The sequence below is a fragment of the Garra rufa genome, chromosome 19, assembly GCF_049309525.1.
Source record: "Garra rufa chromosome 19, GarRuf1.0, whole genome shotgun sequence".
Classification (NCBI taxonomy): Eukaryota; Metazoa; Chordata; class Actinopteri; order Cypriniformes; family Cyprinidae; genus Garra; species Garra rufa.
Window position 1 is genome coordinate 38,041,652 of NC_133379.1, and position 23,212 is coordinate 38,064,863.

General features: G+C 29.5%; 1 protein-coding gene across 1 annotated transcript in view; it reads left to right on the forward strand.

Moving 5' to 3' along the window:
* The window catches only part of notch1a (notch receptor 1a), a 47,259-nt gene that overhangs the window by 19,823 nt on the left and 4,224 nt on the right, over positions 1 to 23,212 (forward strand). Inside the window, exons 7-31 of the mRNA XM_073823894.1 lie at positions 606 to 761; positions 840 to 1,025; positions 1,104 to 1,217; positions 1,330 to 1,443; positions 2,869 to 3,102; positions 3,191 to 3,301; positions 6,949 to 7,287; positions 8,827 to 8,940; positions 10,553 to 10,672; positions 10,757 to 10,909; positions 11,010 to 11,238; positions 11,331 to 11,532; positions 12,385 to 12,538; positions 12,638 to 12,822; positions 13,872 to 14,004; positions 14,088 to 14,345; positions 15,779 to 15,891; positions 16,376 to 16,947; positions 18,301 to 18,714; positions 18,790 to 18,938; positions 19,809 to 20,019; positions 20,953 to 21,034; positions 21,119 to 21,281; positions 21,366 to 21,664; positions 23,008 to 23,155. Coding sequence (XP_073679995.1) covers positions 606 to 761; positions 840 to 1,025; positions 1,104 to 1,217; positions 1,330 to 1,443; positions 2,869 to 3,102; positions 3,191 to 3,301; positions 6,949 to 7,287; positions 8,827 to 8,940; positions 10,553 to 10,672; positions 10,757 to 10,909; positions 11,010 to 11,238; positions 11,331 to 11,532; positions 12,385 to 12,538; positions 12,638 to 12,822; positions 13,872 to 14,004; positions 14,088 to 14,345; positions 15,779 to 15,891; positions 16,376 to 16,947; positions 18,301 to 18,714; positions 18,790 to 18,938; positions 19,809 to 20,019; positions 20,953 to 21,034; positions 21,119 to 21,281; positions 21,366 to 21,664; positions 23,008 to 23,155 — 4,953 coding nt within the window. The remainder of the gene's footprint in view (positions 1 to 605; positions 762 to 839; positions 1,026 to 1,103; positions 1,218 to 1,329; positions 1,444 to 2,868; positions 3,103 to 3,190; positions 3,302 to 6,948; positions 7,288 to 8,826; positions 8,941 to 10,552; positions 10,673 to 10,756; positions 10,910 to 11,009; positions 11,239 to 11,330; positions 11,533 to 12,384; positions 12,539 to 12,637; positions 12,823 to 13,871; positions 14,005 to 14,087; positions 14,346 to 15,778; positions 15,892 to 16,375; positions 16,948 to 18,300; positions 18,715 to 18,789; positions 18,939 to 19,808; positions 20,020 to 20,952; positions 21,035 to 21,118; positions 21,282 to 21,365; positions 21,665 to 23,007; positions 23,156 to 23,212) is intronic.

Sequence of the window (23,212 nt, forward strand, 5' to 3'; positions counted from 1 at the left end):
AAAAATAAAATTAAAATATTAAATACAAATCTAATATATATATATATATATATTAAAAAAAAAAGGTTTTTTTTTTTTAGATATTTTTATTTGTTGATTTTGGCCATTGTGTATATTTCAGTTGTATTTTATGTCTGTCTATGAAACCAATAGCTTGTATATTTTTATATATTTTTATTTTATAGTTAAGTTTAGTTAAGTTTATTTTATGGGCATAATGTATATTTCAGTTGTTTTATTTATGTTATGAAACCAATAGCATTTTTATTTTATTTTATATATATATATTAGTTAGGTTCAGTTTACATTATTTTATGGCTATTATTTATGTTTCAGTTTGTTTTATTTCTGTTTATAAAACCAAAAGCTTTTATTTTTTTATCTTTTTTCAAATCACTTTTTAGATTACTTTGTTTTAGTTAAGCTCAGTTAAACTCAATTTCAGTTAAATTTATGTTTATTATTTACACCTTAACTGCATTTTATTTCATTTCTGCTTACAAAAACTATAGCTTTTATATTTTATTTTTATTCCAGCTTGATATAACCAAAACCAATTTTTAAGTTTTAATTTTAGTTAACAATAACAAAACTGTTATCCACAGGTCTTTTGTGTCACCTTGATGACGCTTGCATCAGTAACCCATGTCAGAAAGGCTCAAACTGCGATACAAACCCAGTAAGCGGAAAAGCAATTTGCACCTGTCCGCCGGGGTACACAGGATCCGCCTGCAACCAAGACATCGATGAGTGCTCGCTCGGTAAGAGTAACGCATAATTGATTAGAAAGATTATTAAACTTAATACAATTTTGCATTACAATACTGTTTGCATTTCAGGTGCAAACCCATGTGAGCATGGCGGACGGTGTCTCAACACTAAAGGCTCCTTCCAGTGCAAGTGTCTCCAAGGTTATGAAGGGCCCCGCTGCGAAATGGACGTCAACGAGTGCAAGTCGAACCCGTGCCAGAACGACGCCACCTGCCTGGACCAGATCGGTGGATTTCACTGCATCTGCATGCCAGGTATGAGTCTTTAAATACTAACCTGCATCAAAAGCAAATCATTACTGTTGTTCTGATGGATTGTTTTGGGGTTTGTAGGTTACGAGGGTGTGTTTTGTCAAATAAACACTGATGACTGCGCATCACAGCCTTGCCTCAACAACGGAAAATGCATTGACAAGATCAACTCGTTCCACTGCGAATGCCCCAAAGGTGACTACGGCATTATATTTAGAAATCTGGTTTGAACAATTAGCAATGTTGCAACATTGTGGGTGAGCTATTAAAATAAACATGTCATGCTTTTTTTTTTTTTTCCCTGCAGGGTTCTCTGGGAATCTGTGTCAGGTGGATGTGGACGAGTGTGCCAGCACACCCTGTAAAAATGGCGCTAAATGCACAGACGGACCCAACAAATACACCTGCGAATGCACTCCAGGTACACTTTGCATATTTATAATATTAGTTGTGACATTTTCACATTAGATTTGATTCAAACATTCCTCTTTTTTCTAAACCTTTCGATTTTGGAATGTTTTTGTAACTGTATCTTATGAATTACATTATTTCGGAATTATTTATCTCCTATTATGTGTTTATTATTTTGAGTTTTGTTTGAGTCATTATTTTTTATTTTTTTCACTTATTTGCCAAGGCAGCATTTCTGAACTTCGTTCTAATATTTTTGCGTTTGATTTTTTTTTTTTTTTAATTTAATTTAATCTTATTTTTATATTTTATTTTATCTTAATTTATTTCATCAATTTTATTTTTGTGGAATTTATTTTTAATTAATTCTTTGTATAGTAATTTTCATACTTATTTTCATATTTTTATTTATTTTTTATTTTATCCTAATGTATTTCATCTTATTTTAATTAATTATTTGCTGTATTTTATTTTTGTTTATTAAGTAATTCTTTAATGAATTTATTTATTTTTATAGTAATTTCCGTACTTTGACTTATTCAGTTATTTACCAAGGCAGCATTTCTAAACTTTTAAGTTTTGAGTTTCTATTATTTATTTTTCTCTTCGTTACATTTTATTTTTTATTTTATCTTTTTTTTCTTTGTATTTTTTTCCCATTATATATAAAAAAAAAAACATTTATTTTTTATTTATTATTTATTTATTATTAAGTAATTATTTAATTTTTATAGAAATTTTCATACTTTTATTTCAGTTATTTGCCAAGGCAACATTTAAGTTTCTAACTTTCTAATAATTATTTTGCTTTTTGTTTAATTTTATTATTTTATTATTTTTTTATCATTATTATTATTATTATTATTATATTTTATTTTATTTTTTTTTACTTTTTTTGTTATTTTATCTTAATTTATTTAATCTTATTTTATTTTTTATTATTAAGTATTTTAAGTTAGTGTTAAGTAAGTAATTTTAAAAAGTACTTTAACTTATTTTATTTCAGTTATTTACCAAGGCAGCATTTTTAATTTTTATTGAGCTTTTTGTTTAATTAAATTAAATTAATTTTTGGTTGTTATTTTATCTATTTAAATTAACTTAAATTTTTATTTTGTTGTATTTTACTTTTTATTTAATCTTATTACATCTTATATATATTTATTTATTTATTATTATTATTATTTATTTATTTATTTTCTCATTTTGGAAAAGTAGCACTATAAAACAACATTTTTTCCTTACTATGGAATTTTACTTTTTTTAAATGAGACCGCCTTAATGACGAATGTGGCCTTTGAAATAAGACACAATCTTTAAATAAATTCCATATGTAAATTACCTGCATTATGATTGGCTAACCTCTGCATATTAAATGAGCATCACTTCCAACATTCTAAATTTGAAATTTGAATTTTCAAATGTATCTCTGCAGGTTTTGCCGGCACTCACTGTGAGCTGGACATCAACGAGTGTGCATCAAGCCCTTGTCACTACGGCGTGTGTCGTGACGGCGTGGCCGCTTTCACCTGTGATTGCCGCCCCGGATACACCGGCCGCCTGTGCGAGACCAACATAAACGAGTGCTTGAGCCAACCCTGCCGAAACGGAGGCACCTGCCAGGACAGAGAGAACGCATACACCTGTACCTGCCCGAAAGGAACCACAGGTAATACATGCACACACATAAAAACATAAAAAGCGGAATATAACAGCAAGTTTATGCTGACATAACCATGTCGTGATTGCATCCGCAGGAATGAACTGCGAGATCAACATTGACGACTGCAAGAGTAAACCGTGTGACTACGGAAAGTGCATCGACAAGATCAACGGCTACGAGTGTGTGTGTGAACCTGGATACACAGGTGAGTCAGCGCAGCATCTGTGTGTGTGTGTGTGAGAACAGGTGAACAGGTGGCCAGCGAAGTGCAGAGCTTGTGTATCAGATAACCGATATGACTTAGGACAGAGACTGCCTTTCCAACTGGGACACACACTCACACAGGTGTGCTTTACATTAATGCTACGGCCCGGAAGATCACAAGACTGACTCTTTGTATGTTGTGTTTAAGGATAAAGGTACAATAGGTCCTGCTATACTGCCAATATAGGACAGCAGCAGGAGGATTTTCACAATTTAGCACGACATCAGTTGTCTTGCTGTTTTTTTTATTTTTTGTGTGTGTATTTCAGAGATGATTTTTTTTAAAACGAAGTATTTTTGAAAGAAATCTATAGGATTTTAATAAAATAAACATTTATTATTATAAATATTTCATTCTATATTTTTCTTTATTTTCTATATTTTTTTACATTTCAATAGATTTTTAATAAAATAAATAATTCTGTTATTTTATTCTGTAGTTTTTATTTCAGAGATTATTAAAACTAAAACATTTACATAGGAATTTAATAAAATAAATAATTAATCTATATTTTTGTTTTTATTAAAAACATTTAAATAGGACTTTAATAAAATAAATAATTCTATTATTTTATTCTTTTTTTCTTTATTCCAGAATTCTTTTTATTTAAACTAAAGTATTTAAAAAAAAAAAACATTTCAATAGAATTTTAATAAAATAAATAAATATATTATTTCATTCTGTATTTCTTTCTTTCAGAAATTGATTTTTATTAAAACCAAAATATTTTTTATAAAACATTTAAATAGAATTTTAATAAAAGAAATAATAATTATATTATTTTATTCTGTCTTTGTCTTTATTTCAGAATTTTTTTTATTAAAACTAAAATATTTTCAAAAACATTTCAATTAGATTTTAATAAAATAAATAATATTCAGTTTTTTTATTTTATTTATGATTAAGTAGTTCTTTAATTTATTTTTAAAAGAATTGTCATACTTCAACTTATTTTATTTTAATTAGTTGCCAAGGCTTCATTTTTAAACTTAATTTAAGTTTTGAGTTTAAGTTTAACTAATATTATATTTTATTTAGCTTTTTTCATTTTATTTAATTAGTTTTTGTATTTTTTTACTGTCTTAATTGATTTTATTTTTATCTTGATTTATTGAATCTAATTTTGTATTTATTTTTTGTTGTATTTTATTTTTATATTATTTTCATCTTGTTGCATCTTTTTTATTTTTTTTTTTTATTTTACGTATATATTAAAGTATAATATAACTTAAAGATTTAAGTATGACAATATCAGGACATACTAAGCTAAGAAAAAATAAACCAAATCATAAAATAAATATAAATATTTTTTCATTGATTTATTTATTTTTTCTTAGCCTAGTATGTCCTGATATTACCATACTTAAATCTTTAAGTACAGAAACTGTCATTGCAACTTTATTTTATTAAGGGCTCATATTGCCCACATTCCTTTGTGCATGTAAGAGAAAGAAAGTTCAATTTAATTTAATTTAAGTAGCATTTGCATGTTTTCCAGGATGCGTTTTTCCTGCATATACATTATTTAGCACAGCCTCAATGCCTTTTTGTTTTCTATATAATAAAATGATTAAAAAATAGGCCCTAAAATGTAAACCAAGTTTATAGTTAGCAGTCTATGTGTGTTGCAAGTGAACAGGCGTTTTTTTTTTTTTTTTTGCATGACCTGAACACTTTTGGAGCAGCACTATACGTATTGTACTAAGTATTGTACTCCGTTTAGTGTGTGAGAGAGAAACTGCAATAAAGTCCTATTGTTGTAGGAGAATCAAACAGTTACCCATTACCCTACAGAGGAGGGATGTGCGTGGAAGGGGTAATTGTTGTTCGGCCGTGTGTGAAATAGGGTCTGTCCTTTTGTATCTGCAAACAGCCCTCTGTAGGACCTGCCCTCCCCCCAGCGAGTGTGTGAGGGGTGTGTGAGCGCCTCTGAAAGACTGAAAGAAAGGGCGAATGAAAGAGCACAAGAGGGTGGAGGAAATCCTTTGTGCGTTCAGAGCAGGGCTGGAGATTTGGGATGGGGCCCACACACACACACACACACACACACACACAATGGCAGACAAAGAACAAGAGGTCAACACACATCTGAGTCCCAAGGAACATTCCTTTACTATGCCATTTTACTTATTGATGGTTATAAGTTACAAACTTTGGGTTAGATCACTTTAAGACTTTGGAGAGGATCGTATATGATAAATGCAGTTGGTTAGTTAGGAAAATTATTGACAGGCTTTTTTCATGAATTATGAATCAAATACGTGGCTAATAATAAAGTTGTTTATTATTATTAAGATAATGTGATATTGAGCGTATAAACAACCTTTTAAAAATGTCTAACTTTTAAAATGTACAAACTTTGTAAAGAAGTTTTAAAATTAAAAAAATTGTTAAATGTTTTATTATTATTATTATTATTATTATTGGGTATTTATTATTGTGTTATCATGGTATTATAAATGATGTTCTTTTGAATGTTCTATTAATGTAAAATTAATAATTATTTTCTATTGTTTTTATTGTTTTTTATGATAAAAGTTTTGTAACTTTTTTTTAGAATTAATTTTTATTTATTTAAATATAATATTTTTTTTAAGTGTATTTTATTTTTTTTATATATTTGAAGTTTTAGTTATTTATTCTGTTTTTAGGTTTTAGGTTTTATTGCTTTTAAAATTTGAATCATTTAAATTATTCTGTATTTTAAAATATAATAGATCCAACTTTTAAAATGTACAATAAATAATTAAAATGTAAACTAAAAACAATTATAAATTTATATTACACTATATTTACTTTTAAAAAGCATTATTACATTTATTATTATTTAAAATAAATGGTGTTCTTTTAAATAGTCTTTTAATCAAAAACTTTTGTAGAAGTTTTTTTTTTATGTGTTTTGGTATAATTTGAATTAATTATTTAAATGTAATTAATAATATTTTATATAAAGTTGTTTATATAAGTTTTAGTAATTCTGTTTTAATTAAGGTTTTATTTTTTATTTTAGAATCATTTGAATTTTTATTTTAAAATATAATATGTACCTTAGAATGTACAAACAAAAGTTTATTTAAATGTAAAAATTTAAAAAACCTACAAGATTACATTATATTATATATTATTATATAAAAAATATTTCAAATAAAGTGTATTATTGTATTATTATTTCAAATAAATGCATTCTTTTAAACGTTCTGTTTATCAAAAATTCTACATTTGAATCTAAATTCAAATGTATCAAAGTTTTCAATATAAATAAGCAGCACATTAGAATGATTTTTGAAGGATCATGTGACACTGAAGACTGGAGTAATGATGCTGAAAATTCAGCTTTGCATCACAGAAATAAATTTCATTTTAAAATATATTCACATAGTAAGCAGTTATTTTAAATACTAATAATATTTCAGAATTTTTAACTGTATTTATCAAATAAATGCAGCCTTGGTGAGCATAAAAGACAGTCAAATCAAGTCCATTCTATTATTATTTCTATTATTATTTAATTATTGAGTTCCACTCTCAAATGAGTCACATTTCTGAAGTTAAAAGCAAATTTTTATACGCATTATTTTTCCTCCCAGGCTCCATGTGTAACATCAACATTGACGACTGTGCGTTGAACCCGTGTCACAACGGCGGCACCTGCATCGACGGCGTCAACAGCTTCACCTGCCTCTGTCCGGAGGGTTTTCGTGATGCCACCTGCCTCTCCAAACACAACGAGTGCATCAGCAACCCCTGTATTCACGGCAATTGCCTGGACCAGACCAACAACTACAGATGCATGTGCGAGGCCGGCTGGACGGGACGCAACTGCGACATCAACATCAACGAGTGTCTGTCCAACCCGTGCGTGAACGGAGGCACCTGTAAGGACATGACCAGCGGCTACGTGTGCACCTGCAGAGCCGGCTTCAGCGGTAAGACACTGCGCCCTATTTCACATACTATATGTCCTAAGTAGCACCACATAAGAGCAGGAATTTATGATGGTTCACATTCAACCATCTTAAATTTTTTTTCTACTAAAAATTGCATTAAATGCAAAGTGTTTTAAGATTTTGGAAGTAATAAGGTAATTTAAGATGATGACTGAGCTAACGCTTGCATGTAAACGGCAATGTTGCGTGTGCAATTTTATGCAAATTGTTTAATGTTAGCATGCCTAAATTTTGCTGAAAAATTAAAGAATAAAATATAATCTAAAAATGTCAAAAATAATAATTAATTCAAATAAAATAAAATATTTTATAATGAAATAAAGTATGCATTATTAATATTTCCAGTAGACTTCTGAAGAATGCATGCATGTTTTTTGGGCTAAAATGTAAATAAAAATAAACAAATGTAAAAATGTATATAAATAATGCCTTTTCTTTCTAGTTTTAATAATATTTCCAGTGCATTTTGAAGTATGCATGCATGTTTTATAAAATAAAATATGATATAAAAATTATATTTTAAATATTACAAAAATATTTTAAATATTAAATATTATAAACACAAATCATGCCCTTTTTCCCTAGTTTTAATAATATTTCTAATGCACTTTGAAGTATGCATGTATGTTTTTGGGCTAAAATAATTAAATATAATTCAATTTTATTTTATTTTATTTTAAACGTCACAAAAAATATTTTAAATATTAAATCTAAACATAAATCATGCCTTTTTCCCTAGTTTTAATAATATTTCTGGTGCACTTTAAAGTATGCATGCAAGTTTTTAGGCTAAAATAAAATAAATATATACTTTTTTTTTTAAATATTACAAAAATATTTTAAATATTAAATATTATAGACATAAATCATGCCTTTTTTCCCTAGTTTTAATATTATTTCTGGTGCACTTTGACGTATGCATGCATGTTTTTAGGCTAAAATAAAACAAAACAAACATAATTCTATTTTATTTTAAATATAACAAAAATATTTTAAATATTATAAACATAAATCCTGCCTTTTTTCCTAGTTTTAATAATATTTCCGGTGCACTTTAAAGTATGCATGCGTGTTTTTTTGGGGGGGGGGCTAAAAAAAAAAATTAAATAATTTTTTAAATGTTTCAAAAATGTATTAAATGTTATAAACATAAATCATTCCTTTTTTTCTCTAGTTTTAATATTTCTGGAGCACTTTGAAGTATGCATGCATGTTTTTTATGGCTAAAAATAAAATGAAATAAAATAAAATATTTATTTAATATTTCATTTTTAATATTTTATTCTTGAAATTAAAATAATCTTAAAGTTAGACTACATAAGAATTAGTGACCGTTAACTTTAAACCTTCTTTTTTTACTAAGAAAATGGCATAGAAATACAAAGCCAAAACAGACGTTTTTGTGTGTGAACATAAACTTTGCACAGTATAAACCCCAAAAGCATGCATTTCCCCTTTTGTATGTTTATTTTTACATTTTCTGTATAATGATTTGACTCTGTGTTTTCTCGCTTTTAGGTCCCAACTGCCAGACTAACATAAACGAGTGTGCGTCCAACCCCTGCCTAAACCAGGGCACCTGCATTGACGATGTTGCCGGATTCAAGTGCAACTGCATGCTGCCTTACACAGGTACAAACACACACGTAACAGCCATTGTGCAGCTGCTTTTTTTGTTTTGAAATGCCAAGCTTTGCAGAAGTGTGCGTAAGAATGTCTGGGGACGTCAAATAACAGCACTGTGTCGAGGGTGGCTACTCAAATAGGTCCATTTCCTGTTTGGCCCCTTCCGGTTTCCTGTTGAGGCCAAGAATTGACAATAGACGGAAACGCCAAGTGACTTCCTGCTCCGGCAGGTCACCCTGGAAACAGATAAGGAAGTGCCTGCAGGAACTGAGCTGGAAAAATGAGGCAATATAGGAGCAAGACTGAAATAACAAAGAAAAAATCGATAGGCTTTTTGCTCATTTTCTGAATTTATTTTGAGGAAAAACCTGCTGAATTCAGCAAGATGGATTTAAGCAATCAAATGTTGCAAATTAGCCAAAATATTAAATAAAAGAAACATACATTTTTTTTAGAAGTTTTTTAGTATCATTTGAGTTATTTTTATTTAATTATAATTAATAATATTTAATTTGTTATATTTTCAGTTTTTATATATTTTTTATAAGGTTTCAGTAATTTAGTTTTGTGTTTTTGTCCTTTTTTTGTTATTTTAGAATCATTACTTTTTTTTTTTTTTACTTTAATTTTAAAGTTTTAGTAATTTTATTTTAGTTTAGTTTTTGTCATTTTCTAAATTAGTTTTTGTGCTTTTTTATATTTTAAATGTTTTTAGCATCATTTGAACCAATTAAATATAATATAATATATATTTTTAGTTTTTTATATATTTAAAGTTTTAGTAATTTATTCTATTTTAATTAAGGTTTTACTAATTTTGTTTTATGTTTGTTAATTTAGATCAAGTAAATTTTTTTTTTTTTACTTTATAATTTTTAAGTTTAATGTTTTAAGTTTTTCTACATTAGTTTTTTAAAATGTTTAAAATGTTTTTAGTGTCATTTGAATGAATTTTTATTTAAATGTAATTTTTTATATGTCCAATTTTTATATATATATATATATATATATATATATATATATATATATATATATATATGTATATAATGTTTTTTTTAAATATTAGAATTATTATTTTTTTTTTCTTATTTTGAATTTTACAATTTTAGTAATTGTAGTTTAGTTTTTGTCATTTTCTAAAACATTTTTTAATGTTTCAAATGTTTTTGTGTTTTGTATCATTTGAATATTTATTTATAATATTTATTTAGTTATTTTATTTTTGTAATTTATTTTTTGGTATTTTCATATCATTTGATTTTAGAATTTTTATTTTTATGTTTTACTTTATTTAAAAGTTTTAGTAAATTGATTTTAGGTTTTGTCATTTTCTTTTTTTAATATATTTTCAGTTTATTTATTTTATTGTAATTTTTTTTTATTAGTTCTATAATATTCCAGTTTTAGTTTATTTTCAGTTTAATCTTGGTTTATTATTTTGATACTTCAGGTTAAACTAACAGAAAAAATAAGTAATTTTTAAAAAATATTTTATTTTAGATCAGTGAGTGTTTATTTTAATTTAAATTGAATGCTTTTAGTAGCAGTTAAGGATAATAATCCTTCTCTGCATGTCATTTTTGCATCCATTCTGACATTTACTCAAAATGTGTTTCAGGTGAGGTCTGTGAGAGTGTTTTGGCTCCCTGTGCTCCACGTCCTTGTAAAAACGGTGGAGTTTGTCGTGAATCAGAGGATTTTCAGAGTTTCTCTTGCGCTTGTCCTACTGGATGGCAAGGTAAGAGTCTGTTATGTGTTCATGTGCATTTCACATTGTCTACACATTGTGACCTTCATCATAACCGCTGTGGTCTCACTACAGGTCAGACGTGTGAGGTGGACATCAACGAGTGTGTGAGGAATCCCTGCACTAACGGAGGAGTGTGTGAGAACCTGCGTGGAGGATATAAATGCCGCTGCAACCCCGGATTCACCGGAGATCTGTGCCAGAATGACATTGACGACTGCGCGCCAAGTAAGGACATGCAGAACATGCACAAACCTAGACAGCATTTATTTGAAGATAAAACATAAAGACTGAATGTGGCAGTAACTGTATGTCTTCTCCCTCTCAGATCCGTGCAGTAACGGTGGTGTGTGTCAGGACCGTGTGAACGGCTTTGTCTGTGTGTGTTTGGCTGGTTTTCGCGGTGAGCGCTGTGCAGAGGACATAGATGAGTGTGTGAGCGCCCCCTGCCGAAACGGTGGGAACTGCACCGACTGTGTCAACAGCTACACCTGCAGCTGTCCTGTTGGATTCAGCGGCATCAACTGCGAGATCAACACACCTGACTGCACTGAGAGGTACTTAAGACTTTTTCAAATGCATTTTAAAATTAAAATGCATTGATTTCTTTTGTCATACAAGCTCATTCTGTGCCGTTTCTCCTCTCCAGCTCGTGTTTTAATGGAGGAACGTGTGTGGATGGCATAAACACATTCTCGTGCGTGTGTTTGCCGGGATTCACTGGGAATTACTGCCAGCATGATGTTAACGAATGCGACTCACGGCCGTGTCAAAACGGAGGCACCTGTCAGGACGGATATGGCACCTATAAATGCACCTGTCCACATGGATACACCGGACTCAACTGCCAGGTACACAAACATACACTATAAAATAAAAATAAAAAATATTTTCCTCTCTAAACAATGTGATAAATCAGTAAATGAGTCTACGGAAAATATATATATCAGTCTTATATTTAAATAAATATATTTACTTTTTTATATTTATTTTATTTAAATTATAAAATAAATTTTATTATTAAATAATAATAATACATTTAAAAAAATATTTAATAAAGAATAAAGATTTAATTCTGACCAATTAATTCCTGAAAATGAATTGAAAATATAAACTGTAAAATATAAAATGAATATATATTCTTATTTTTAAATAAAAATGAAATTATTCGTAAAAACATTTTAAATATTTTTAAACACTAAACGTAATTTAGAAAATTACTAAACTAAAACAAACTTTCAAAACATTTACAAAAGTAAAAACAATAAAAATTTGTCCGAATGATTCTAAAATAAGAAAAAAGACGACAAAATTACTAAAACCTTAATTTAAACAAAATAAATTACAAAACTTCAAAATATATAAAAAAAGACAATATAAATGATGTTTAAAAAAAAAAACATTTTTATTCAAACAATATTTTAAAAATTAAAAATAATTTAGAAAATGACAAACTACACTAAAAATAAAAGTTCAAATGATTAAAAAAAAAAACACTAAAACTAAATTAATAAATTAAACAATAAATAAATTACTAAAACTTATATAAAAATATAAATTATTTTTAAATAATAAATTATTCACAGATACTAAAAACATAAAAAAAAAACATCTTAAACTTCTAATAAATTTTTTATTAGTATATTTTTGTGATGTAGATATATTTGGTGCACGTTTAATTTTCTGATGTTTGTGTGTTTCAGAGTCTGGTGCGCTGGTGTGACTCTTCCCCCTGTAAGAACGGTGGCTCATGTTGGCAGCAGGGGGCGTCTTTCACCTGTCAGTGTGCGAGCGGCTGGACGGGCATCTACTGCGACGTCCCTAGTGTCAGCTGTGAGGTTGCTGCCAAGCAGCAAGGTAACAATGACTACAAAATAGATGTTAAATAAAAAATCTATATTAAGTGCCACAAAATGCCACATTAAAAGCTGACGTATAATTGCCACTTTTTCTCAGGAGTGTCAGTGGCCATCCTGTGTCGTAATGCGGGTCAGTGTGTAGACGTGGGTAACACGCACCTGTGCAGATGTCAGGCCGGATACACGGGCAGCTACTGTCAGGATCAGGTGGACGAGTGCAAACCAAATCCATGCCAGAACGGAGCCACCTGCACCGATTACCTGGGAGGATACAGCTGTGAGGTATGAAAACACGAACACACCCATTTATTAGATTAGTTCACTTCCAGAACAAAAATGTACAGATAATGTCTTCAACCCCTCGTCATCCTAGATTTTCATGTCATTCTTTCTTCAGTCGTAAAGAAATTGCTTTTCGAGGAAAAATTTCAGGATTTTTCTCCATATAGTGGACTTCTATGGTGCCTGCAAATTTAACTTCCAAAATGCAGTTTAAATGCAGCTTCAAAGGGCTCTAAATGATCCCAGCCCAGGAATAAGGGTCGTATCTAGCGAAACGATCAGAAATTTTCTAACAACAATATACATTTATATACTTTTTAAACCTCAAATGCTCATGTCTCGTCTCAGCGATGTGCATGCATACTCTGTGTAATCCAAGTCAATACAGTTAGGGTATGTCTAAAAACTCCCATCTCATTTTCTCCTACAGCTTTCCAAATCGTCCTACATCGCTGGTCTACTTTTTTTTGTAAAGGCCGTTTGACTCGGTCACTGGGTTGATACTTTTGCAGCAATGTAGGACGATTTTGAAGTTGGAGGAGAAAATAAGATGGGAGTTTCTCGACATACCCTAACTGTATTGACCCGGACAAGATGAGCATTTGAGGTTAAAAAGTTTATAAATTTGTATTTTATTTAGAAAATGACTGGTGGTTTTGTTCGACAAGACCCTTCTTCCTCAGCTAGGGCCCTTTGAAGCGGCATTAAAACTGCATTTTGGAAGTTCAAACTCGGAGGCACCATTGAAGTCTACTATATAGAGAACATTCCTGAAATTTCTTTACGACTGAAGAAAAAAAGGCATGAACATCTTGATGACAACGGAAGTGAACTACTTAAAAAAAATTGTAGTCTGATTTCAAATTACATGAGAAAAATTGTATGTAAAGTAATCCATTACATTACATATTTTAGGTAATCTAATCAGATTACTGTTGGATTACTTGTGACAGTCAGATCTAATCTAATCTGATTGCGTAATCCAGATTACATGTAATCAGTTACTTTACATCGTTACTTGAGTCTAACGGAATGTTTTTGTCCTTCAGTGTGTTCCTGGATATCACGGAGTCAACTGTAGTAAGGAGATCAACGAGTGTCTGTCTCAACCCTGCCAGAACGGAGGAACCTGCATCGACCTCATCAACACATACAAATGCTCCTGTCCGCGGGGAACCCAAGGTACGGACTTATTCACAAACTCACAAATACTCCATTCATCCCTTCATACTTGAATTGGTAAATCATTTTGGTTGTTTTTGCAGGTGTTCACTGTGAGATTGACGTCGATGACTGTGCACCGGCTGTGGATCCGTTAACCGGTGAGCCACGCTGTTTTAACGGCGGGCGTTGTGTGGACCGGGTGGGAGGTTATGGCTGCACGTGCCCGGCTGGTTTTGTGGGCGAGCGCTGCGAGGGAGACGTCAACGAGTGCCTGTCTGACCCCTGTGACCCTAATGGATCCTACAACTGCGTACAGCTCATCAACGACTTCCGCTGCGAGTGCCGTACAGGATACACCGGTACGAACACACATCTGATACAAAACAGTGGATGAATGAGCACAAATGATCACATTTGCAGATAGTATGAAACGATTGAAAAATGTAAAGGTTTTACTTTTTCTTGATTTATTTTAAAATTACAACAAATTTGTACTTCACAGATATAATTTATCATTTTAACTTATAAAATAAATGATACTTCATTTATATTTAATAAAAATTCACAGATGTTTTTAACAAATTAAATTTAGTACAACAAAAATGACTTATACAGTATACTTTATAAATGTACTTCAAAGATATAATTTAAACATTGTACGTATTTACAAAAAATATCATCATAATACAAATAATAATAGTAGTTGTTATATTATTTTTTTATATTTCCATTTCAGCATTTATTTATTATACCAATTATTTAAATTAAATTATGTATTTATAATATAATTATTTTACACTATTTTGATTTTTTTTTAAACATTTTTATTCATAACATAAATTAAATTTAGTGCAACAAAAATTATGAAGTAGGATTGTACACAGATATGATTTAAACATTTTACTTTATTTACGAAAATAATAATAATATTAATATAAATGTTCTTTACAACATCGAGGTTGCCACAAGTTTTATTTTAGTATTTTTTAAAATAATACTAATACTATTATATGTATTTACAATACTAATACCATGATGTTATTTATTAATATTTTGAATGTTCTATTATTTTTATTTTTCAGTTAGGGTTATAATTTTAATTTAGGTTTGTCATCTTATTTATGAACATTTCTATTTTCTATTTATTTATATTTCCATCAAGGTTTCATTTATTTTAGTTTCGGTTTTAATTTATTTATTTTACTAATTATATTTATTTATAATACTATTGAATGATTTGTTTTGATATTTAATAGATATTGTGTTTCAAACATTTTACATATTTACAAAAAATATAATAATACTACAGTATTTTTAAATAAAATACTAGTACTATTATATTTATAATAATTTTATAATAAGTTCTAATTTTATTATTCAATTTTCATTACAATTTTAATTTAAGTTTTATTATTTATTTGAATAAATGAAATTTACTACAAAAATTTAGAAATATACTTAGAATTGTACTTAACAGATTAAATGTTATATTATTACCATAAATTCAGTACAAATTATAAATTATATAATATCATAAATCATATAAATTCTACTTCAGATATTGCTTATTTTAACATAAAGTAAATTTAGTAAAACTACGAAATATACTTGGAATTGTATTTCAGAAATATTACTTAAATATTTTACTGAGATTTTTTTTTCTTTTTTTATCATACTATTAATTTAAACAGTTATGTCTTTATTTATTGCAATTTGGGAGTGATTTTTTTTATTTTTATTTTTAATTTTTTTTAATGAATTGTTTGTTTAAATGTTTTTTATATATTTACAGGCAAGCGCTGTGAAACTGTGTTCAACGGTTGCAAAGACACACCATGCAAAAATGGAGGAACGTGTGCTGTAGCAAGCAACACCAAACACGGATACATCTGCAAGTGTCAGTCGGTGAGTAAAAACACACATCTTGAAGACTAAATGTGACCCTGGACCACAAAACCAGTCTTAAGTCGCTGGGGTATATTTGTAGCAATAGCCAAAAATACATTGCATGGGTCAAAATTTCTGATTTTTCTTTTATGCCAAAAATCATTAGGAAATTAAGTAAAGATCATGTTCCATGAAGATTTTTTGTAAAATTCCTACTGTAAACATATCAAAATGTAATTTTTGATTTGTAATATGCATTAAGAACCTAATTTGGACAACTTTAAAGGTGATTTTCTCAGTCTTTTTGATTTTTTTGCATCCTCAGATTTCTGATTTCAAATAGATGTATCTCAGCCAAATATTGTCCTATCCTAACAAACCAAATTGTCAAATTTAACCTTATGACTGGTTTTGTGGTCCAGGGTCACAAATGCTGTGACTAGTCCTTAAGAGCTTATGGATCAGTATAGAATCACTTTTCAATACATATTCTCTCTTTCAGGGTTACTCCGGCTCCTCTTGCGAATATGACGCCCAGTCCTGCGGCTCCCTGCGCTGTCGTAACGGCGCGACCTGCGTCTCTGGACACCTGAGTCCCCGCTGTCTCTGCCCGCCGGGCTTCAGCGGACACGAGTGCCAAACGCGCATGGACTCGCCCTGCCTCAACAACCCCTGCTACAACGGCGGCACCTGCCAGCCTCTCAACGATGCCCCGTTCTTCCGCTGCTCCTGCCCTGCCAACTTCAACGGACTGCTCTGCCACATCCTGGACTATTCGTTTAAAGGAGGGCAGGGCCGAGACATCGCCCCGCCGCCGGAGGTAGAGATCCAATGTGAAATCGCTCAGTGCGAAGGCAGGGGTGGAAACGCCATCTGCGATACCCAGTGTAACAATCACGCATGCGGATGGGACGGCGGCGACTGCTCTCTGAATTTCGACGACCCGTGGCAGAACTGTAGCGCCGCACTGCAGTGCTGGAGGTACTTCAACGACGGGAAATGCGACGAGCAGTGCGCCACCGCCGGCTGCTTGTATGATGGATTCGACTGCCAGAGACTGGAGGGGCAGTGCAAGTAAGTGACATTTATGCATTTTTCATTTAATTTTATATTTTAATTTTTATTTGTCTATATGGTGTAAACATTTATAATTTAATTATTTATTTTTAGTCTTTTTTTCCTTTATCATTTAAGAGCCTACTTGTTTTATGACTTTTATCGTTTTTATCGTCTTATTTTTTATAACCATTTTTTAAATTATACATTTATGAATGTTTATACATTTTATTTTGGATGTTTTCTTTATTTTTTTTATTGCTTTATAATTTTTTCTTTTATTAATTGTGGAAAATACATTCAAATAGAAAAATCCACCCATATAAAATGTAATAATAATAATGTTCTTTACAACGTCAAGTTTTATTTTAATATTATTTATAATACTAATATTATTTATTTGTACTATTATATTTATTAATATGTTAAATGTTCAATTGTTTTTAAATTCTTCAATTTTCAGTATAATTTTAATTTAAGTTTTAGTAATCTCGTTTATTAACATTTAACTTTATTTTAATATTTATTTTCATTAAGGTTTTATTTGTGTTTACTTATTTATTATACATATTTTATTTATAATACCAATACTTATATTAATCAATATTTTGAATTAATTTGTATTTTTATATTTAATTTCATTACAATTTTATTTTTAGTCATCTCGTTTTATCTCTTAAAAGTCATCTTTTATTTATTTTTAAATTTTTCATTGTCATTTTATTTTATTTTTATTATTTATTTATTTTACTAATTTTTATTTATAATACTAATACCTTTTATAGTGTCAATATTTTGAATTGTTTAATTTATATATTATTTAATTTTATTACAAGTTTATGAACATTTGTCCTTTTTTATTACTATTATTTTTACATTTCCATTAAGGTTTCATGTATTTTCATTTCATTTTTAATTTATTTCACACTATATTTATTTGTAATACTAATAATTGTATATTATTTATTAACATTTTAAATAAATTATTGATTTTATTATTAAGTTTGTCATGTTTATTAAAATAAATAAAATCCCTCCCTATTTTTTAAAATATTTCCATTAATGTTTGATTGTTTTTTTTATTTCTTTAATATATATTTATTAATTTATTTGTTTGCTTTATCATTTAGGACTAATTTTAAGTTAAATCTTGCAGTTTTTTATTAACTTCGGAAATGCATCCTAATGAAAAAATTCACATAAATATTATGTCAATAATAATAATAATAATAATAATAATAATAATAATAATAATAATAGTAATAAAAATAATTAAAAATGTAAAGTCACATAAGCATCTAGAGAAAACAATGCAAAAAAATTGTCATTTATTTTTTTTTAACCTCTTCTTTAATCTCTCTGTCTCTCCAGTCCGCTGTACGATCAGTACTGTAGGGATCACTATGCGGATGGCCACTGCGATCAGGGCTGCAATAACGCCGAGTGCGAATGGGACGGTCTAGATTGCGCCGAGGACGTTCCACAGAAGCTGGCCGTGGGAAGTCTGGTTCTAGTGGTCCACATCCCACCGGACGAACTCCGCAATCGCTCCTCGTCTTTCCTCCGTGAGCTCAGCGGACTGCTGCACACCAACGTGGTTTTCAGGCGCGACGCTAACGGAGAGCCGCTCATCTTCCCATACTACGGCAACGAGCACGAGCTGAGCAAACACAAGCGCTCCGACTGGACGGACCCAGCTCAGCTGCTGCAGCGCGCCAGGAGGAGCCTGAACGCCTTCATGAAGCCCCGCCTACGACGAGAACTCGATCAGATGGAGATCAAAGGGTGAGTGAATGCAAACCAATGAAAGCACATAATAGTGCTTTCTATTGGTGATATTAACATGTTTATGTTTTGCAGATCCATCGTCTATCTAGAGATCGACAACCGTCAGTGTTACCAGCAGTCTGATGAGTGTTTCCAGAGCGCCACGGATGTGGCGGCTTTCCTTGGAGCGCTGGCCTCTAGCGGGAATCTCAATGTTCCTTACATCATTGAGGCCGTCACAAGTGAGTGCAAAATATTTCTTTAGAGCAAAATCAGTGGTGATATAGTATTATTTATGTACTATTATAGCATTAATTATTATTTTGAATTGGCTATTTTCAACTGTTTTAATTTTTAGTAATTTTATGCACTTTTTTAACATTTATATTTAGGATTTTTTTTATTTCAGTTTCTAGTATTTTTGTACAGCTTATTTCAACATTAGTCATTAGTCAGTTTTTTTTAAATTCATATTTAATTTGATTTCAGCTTCAATTTTCAGTTTTAATTTTAGATTTTTTTTTTTCATTTATATTTAGCATTCTTTTTTTTCTTCAGTTTTTAATATTTTTGTACATTATTAATTTTATTTGTTTATTTAATATTTATGTTTTATTTTATTTCAACTTCAAGTTTCAGTTGTTATTTCATTTAAATTTATTTAATTTTTAATAAAATATATTTCTATTTAGCTTTTTTCTTATTTTAAGTTTTAGTAATTTCAGTACTGAAACTTGTTTTTTTTTTTCAGTTCCCCAGCAACATTTCTGTTTAGGTTTTCTATCTTATATTCATTTTGTTTTCGCTTTAATTTTTAATTTTTATTTTAATTTACAATTTTTTTTAAACTTTTATATGCTTTCCTTCTTTTATTATATATATATATATATATATATATATATATATATAATATAGCTTTAAAAAATTATTATAGTTTTAGTAATTTTAGCATTTAATTTTCAGTTTTCATTTGAGTTTTAGTAACAGTATTTATATTATGTTATTCTGCTTAATATTAATTGCCAAAAATGATTTAACAACTTTAGATTTCGTTAGCTATAACACTGAAACATTAATATTAATAATGTATTAATAACTGTATGTGTGTGCAGGTGAGGGCCCTCCTTCAAAGACCGGAGAGATGTACCCCATGTTCCTGGTGCTGCTGGCGCTGGCCGTTCTGGCGCTGGCCGCTGTGGGTGTCGTGGTCTCCAGGAAGAGGAAGAGGGAACATGGGCAGCTCTGGTTCCCTGAGGGATTTAAAGTCACAGAGCCCAAAAAGAAACGAAGGGAACCGGTCGGAGAGGATTCTGTCGGACTCAAGTGAGTGTGTGACGCTGGTTAAAGAGACAGCGTCATATTTAAATATTAGGTGAAACACAAACACACAAAAAAAATTTAATTAATGAAAAATTTAAAAAATTAAATGAATTTGAGTGCAAAAAAAAATCTAAATGGAAATATTTTTATGGTATAAAAATTAAATAAAATTAAAGCTAAATGGGAATATTTTTAGAAAATTAAAAATGTCCCATGGTAACTAAATGAAATCAGTTTAAAGACTAAAATCAAATAAATAAAATAAGTACTAAAAAAAAAAAATTAAAGATAAAAGAAAATGTTTTTACAAAATAAAACCTTTCCCTTGGCAACTAAATGTTTAAGTACTAAAACTACAATTAAATAAAATGTAACTTAAGCTAAATGGCAATATTTGTAGAAAAACTTCCCCTTGGTAACTAAAATAAGTTTAAGTACTAAATTTACAATAAAATAAAATAATAAATTAAAGCTAAATGTAAATATTTTTTACAAAATATAAAGTTCCTCTTGGAAACTTGCAATTGCAATACAATTGCAAAAAAAATAAATCAGATCAAATATTTAAAAATTTAAAGCTAAATGAAAATATTTTTACAAAATACAAACTTGACAAAGGCACATTAAAAAAATTACTAAAACTTATATAAAACTGAAAAATAAAAATAAAAGCTGCTTGAAAATTGTAATAAATACAATAAAAGTATTTATAGTATATTACTATATTTTTGTAGAATAGTATATTTTAACTGTTATTTACAAAATATACTATTATTTTTAATGGCCTTTTTTAGTTTATCTTTTTAATTTTATTTATTTTGTATTATTTTGTTTAAGCTATGTGCTTTTTTCTTTGTGTTTCTTAAGTTCACAAAAAAGGACATTTATTTATTTACACAACTGTTAATGATAACACACACTTTCTCATCCCATCAGGCCTCTTAAAAACTCAGACAGCTCTCTGATGGATGAACAACTGAGCGAATGGGCAGAAGACGACACGGCTAAACGATTCCGGGTGAGTTTTAAAACATTGTCCGCTGTCTTTTAGAGCTTCTCCATAACTCCAGATGGATGTATAACTGTTTGTTTTTGTGTGTAGTTTGAGGAGCAGTCCATTCTGGACATGAGCGGTCAGCTGGATCATCGTCAGTGGACGCAGCAGCACCTGGACGCCGCCGACCTGCGCCTGAACTCGATGGCTCCAACTCCACCGCAGGGCGAGATCGAGAACGACTGCATGGACGTCAACGTCCGTGGGCCTGGTGAGCTCTTGAGCCTTTACCATCACGTTATTGATGCAAACGCTGGGGTTTTCTTTAAAACTCTCTCCTCTGTTTCTGTCGTAGACGGTTTCACTCCGCTGATGATCGCGTCGTGCAGCGGCGGCGGTCTCGAGAATGAAAACGGTGAGGTAGAGGACGATCCCTCTGCTGACGTCATCACCGACTTCATCTATCACGGAGCCAACCTGCACAATCAGACGGACCGGACCGGAGAGACCGCACTGCACCTGGCTGCTCGCTACGCCCGCTCGGACGCGGCCAAACGTCTGCTGGAGTCGTGCGCTGACGCTAATGTTCAGGATAACATGGGCCGCACGCCTCTCCATTCCGCTGTTGCTGCTGACGCACAGGGAGTCTTCCAGGTAAATGACAAAAATAAGGTTTATATACAGCTTCAGGACTAAACTAAACTAATTTGTGTGAAAGCAACAACAGCTACATGACAAAAGATGTTATTAATATTAGTAGTAGTAGTAGTGGATATTATAATAATAATAATAATAATAATAATAATTGTATTAATTATTTTTAATTTCTTTTTTTTTCATTTATTAAATTTTAAAAAATATCAAATAATATTAAATCTATATTCATATATAAAATATTTAATTGTATTAATAGTAGTAGTGCTATTAAATAATAATAATGTTCATTTAATTTTTTATTATTTTATTATCAAATAATATTAAATATATATTAATATAAAAAATATTTAATTTTTATTAATATTAGTAGTTAATAGTGCTATTATTATTTAATAAGTTCATTTTATTATTTTTTTAATTGATTTTGAATTTTTAAATTTAAGTGTAATTTTTTTATTAATATTAAATATATATATTAATATATAAAATATTTAATTGTATTAATATTAGTAGTAGTAGTAGTGCTATATAATAATAATAATAATAATAATAATAATAATAATAATAATAATGATTTTTTTTTATTGATTTAGAATTTTTGAAATTTATTTTTTAGTAATTTCAATTTAAATAATATTACATATTAATAAAAAAATACTTATTTTTTGGTAGTTGGAAAGTAAAAAAAATCAAATAAACATATTAAATATTTAACAAATAGAAATTGATCAATAAAACTAAATTGACTAACTGACAAAGTACTAAAATGAAAACTGAAGTACTAAAATTAAAATTAATTTTAATTAATAATATTAATAATAATAATTAATAACACTAAATAGGACTATTTAAACGTAACACATGTAAAAATTGCATGCGGTAGAAGTACTAAAACTTAAATGATAATGAAAACCTAAAATAAAATTATAAATGTGAATACAACCACTATATAAATATATACCACTATAGATATAACCACTATAAATAATACTAAAATAAATCAATGCACATAATTCATTAAAACAATTAAGTTATAAATAGTTAAATAGTAAATAAGTTAGATATTATTAAAGCTAAATATGAATATTTAAGAAATTAAACTGTAACAAAGTATTCAAATTAAAATGAAAACTAAAACTACTATAAATAATATCCGCTGTTCTTCATATTAGTGTAGGTGACATTTGTGTATGTTTGATATACAAAATGTATTTTTAATGTGTAATAAAACAATGTTTAATATTTAATTAGTTTTGTGCACATTTTTGTATTTATAGCATGTAATTTGATGCTCTTGGTTGCTGAATATTTAAAAAAAATTGCTTTGTGTTTGTAAACAGATTCTCATTAGGAACCGAGCGACGGATCTGGACGCCCGAATGCATGACGGAACTACTCCACTGATCCTGGCCACCCGATTGGCTGTCGAAGGAATGGTGGAAGAGCTCATTAACTGCCACGCAGATCCGAACGCCGTTGATGATTCTGGTATGAACATAAACATTATATGTGACCCTGGACTACAAAACCAGTCTTAAGTCGCTG